The sequence below is a fragment of the Ciona intestinalis genome, chromosome 7 (assembly GCF_000224145.3).
Source record: "Ciona intestinalis chromosome 7, KH, whole genome shotgun sequence".
Taxonomy (NCBI): Eukaryota; Metazoa; Chordata; class Ascidiacea; order Phlebobranchia; family Cionidae; genus Ciona; species Ciona intestinalis.
In genome coordinates, this window is record NC_020172.2 from 5,804,341 (window position 1) to 5,805,751 (window position 1,411).

Below are 1,411 nucleotides of genomic sequence, written 5' to 3' on the forward strand. Positions count from 1 at the left end.
GTTGTCTGAGTTATATTACAGTGTATTAGGTTTAGCAGCCACGCTTTTTTTCACACTTTTTCTTAAGTATTTTCTACCCATAAGGCCATAGTGTGTTTTAACGACTGTTGTTTGGCTGCAAATTCCTTATTTTAATTGCTGCTAAGCTAACTCTGTACAGGTTATTTGTTTTTTTATATGTATGGGTTTGTAGGAGTGTTATTGTATTATACATATTCTAATGAAAGTTTAACTATCTATATTTACTCATTGATAGGTTCCCAGCCCTAACACTTCAAATAGGTCCAATATTGTGACATCATAATTGTGATTGTGACATCACAAGTTCGATTGTGATGGCGAATCAAACATGGAACATCATAATGGGCTTTGTTATTCCTATTGTTCTCGGAGTTATGACAATGTCGATTATCCCGGGGTTAAGTGGGGTGAACGACAAACTTATCCGCACACTGGTTGGTGGGGGGGTGGTCGTTGGGTTTTATTTCCTGTTTAAATTCTTGAAGTGGGAGTTGATAAGGAAGTTGCTTGAATACAGGTGGTGGAAGGTTTTTATGTTTGTTTAAAAAATATTTGTTTAAATTCGGTCATCTTATTTTATTCTGGACTGTTTATGTCTTACTGTTGTGTATTAGGTTTTGCTGACACTTTTTCAGGTGTTTTTTACCGGCACCTAATCTTCGCTTCCTGACCCTTGTAACGGACTGGTGATGTACCGAAGTTTCGGTTTGCCGAATTTATTCGGCCGAATCAGCGATTTTGACAAAGATTCGGTTTTGGCCGAATCGTGCGTAAAGATTCGGCAAAAACCGAACTTTTTCACAGACAATATAGATACGATTAGCAAGAACTTGCACAATTTGTGAGATAAGAATTAAAGACTATTTGCAACAAATAAGTTTAATTCAATTAATCGTCATGCTTTATAGCAATGCTAATCATTTCGGATACGGTTCTATGGGCTATGGCACACGCGCGCTTTGATAAACTTCTTCACATTCGCGACCGAATCTGCTTCCGATCGTCGATAAAGAAACACTTGCTTTTTCTCTCTTAATAGTGCACGCGTCTGCTCCCGATCGTCGATAAAGAAACACTCGTGTTTTCTTTCTAAATAGGTCACGCGTCTGCGCACGATCGTCGATAAAGAAACACTCGTGTTTTCTTTCTAAATAGGTCACGCGTCTGCGCACGATCGTCGATAAAGAAACACTCGTGTTTTCTCTCTAAATAGGTCACGCGTCTGCGCACGATCTCCTGCACATTTTTAGCACAAAGCAGAATACAAAATGTAAAAGTAAAGTTTTCGAATAATTTTTTACTCTCGGTATAGTTTTAAGCTAGTAACCGTGAGTAGTATAAATGCAGGTAAATCGCGATTATGTGAATTTAATTGATGCAAATTTAAGTG

At 37.9% G+C, this 1,411-nt stretch overlaps 1 protein-coding gene across 1 annotated transcript in view; it reads left to right on the top strand.

Annotated features, from left to right (window-relative positions):
* The first annotated feature begins 255 nt into the window (after window positions 1-255).
* LOC100186654 (carnitine O-palmitoyltransferase 1, liver isoform) overlaps window positions 256-1,411 on the top strand; it is an 11,871-nt gene continuing 10,715 nt past the window's right edge. The window contains exon 1 of the mRNA XM_002121643.5: window positions 256-538. Within this exon, the coding sequence (XP_002121679.1) occupies window positions 336-538 (203 nt within the window). The 5' untranslated portion in view covers window positions 256-335. The remainder of the gene's footprint in view (window positions 539-1,411) is intronic.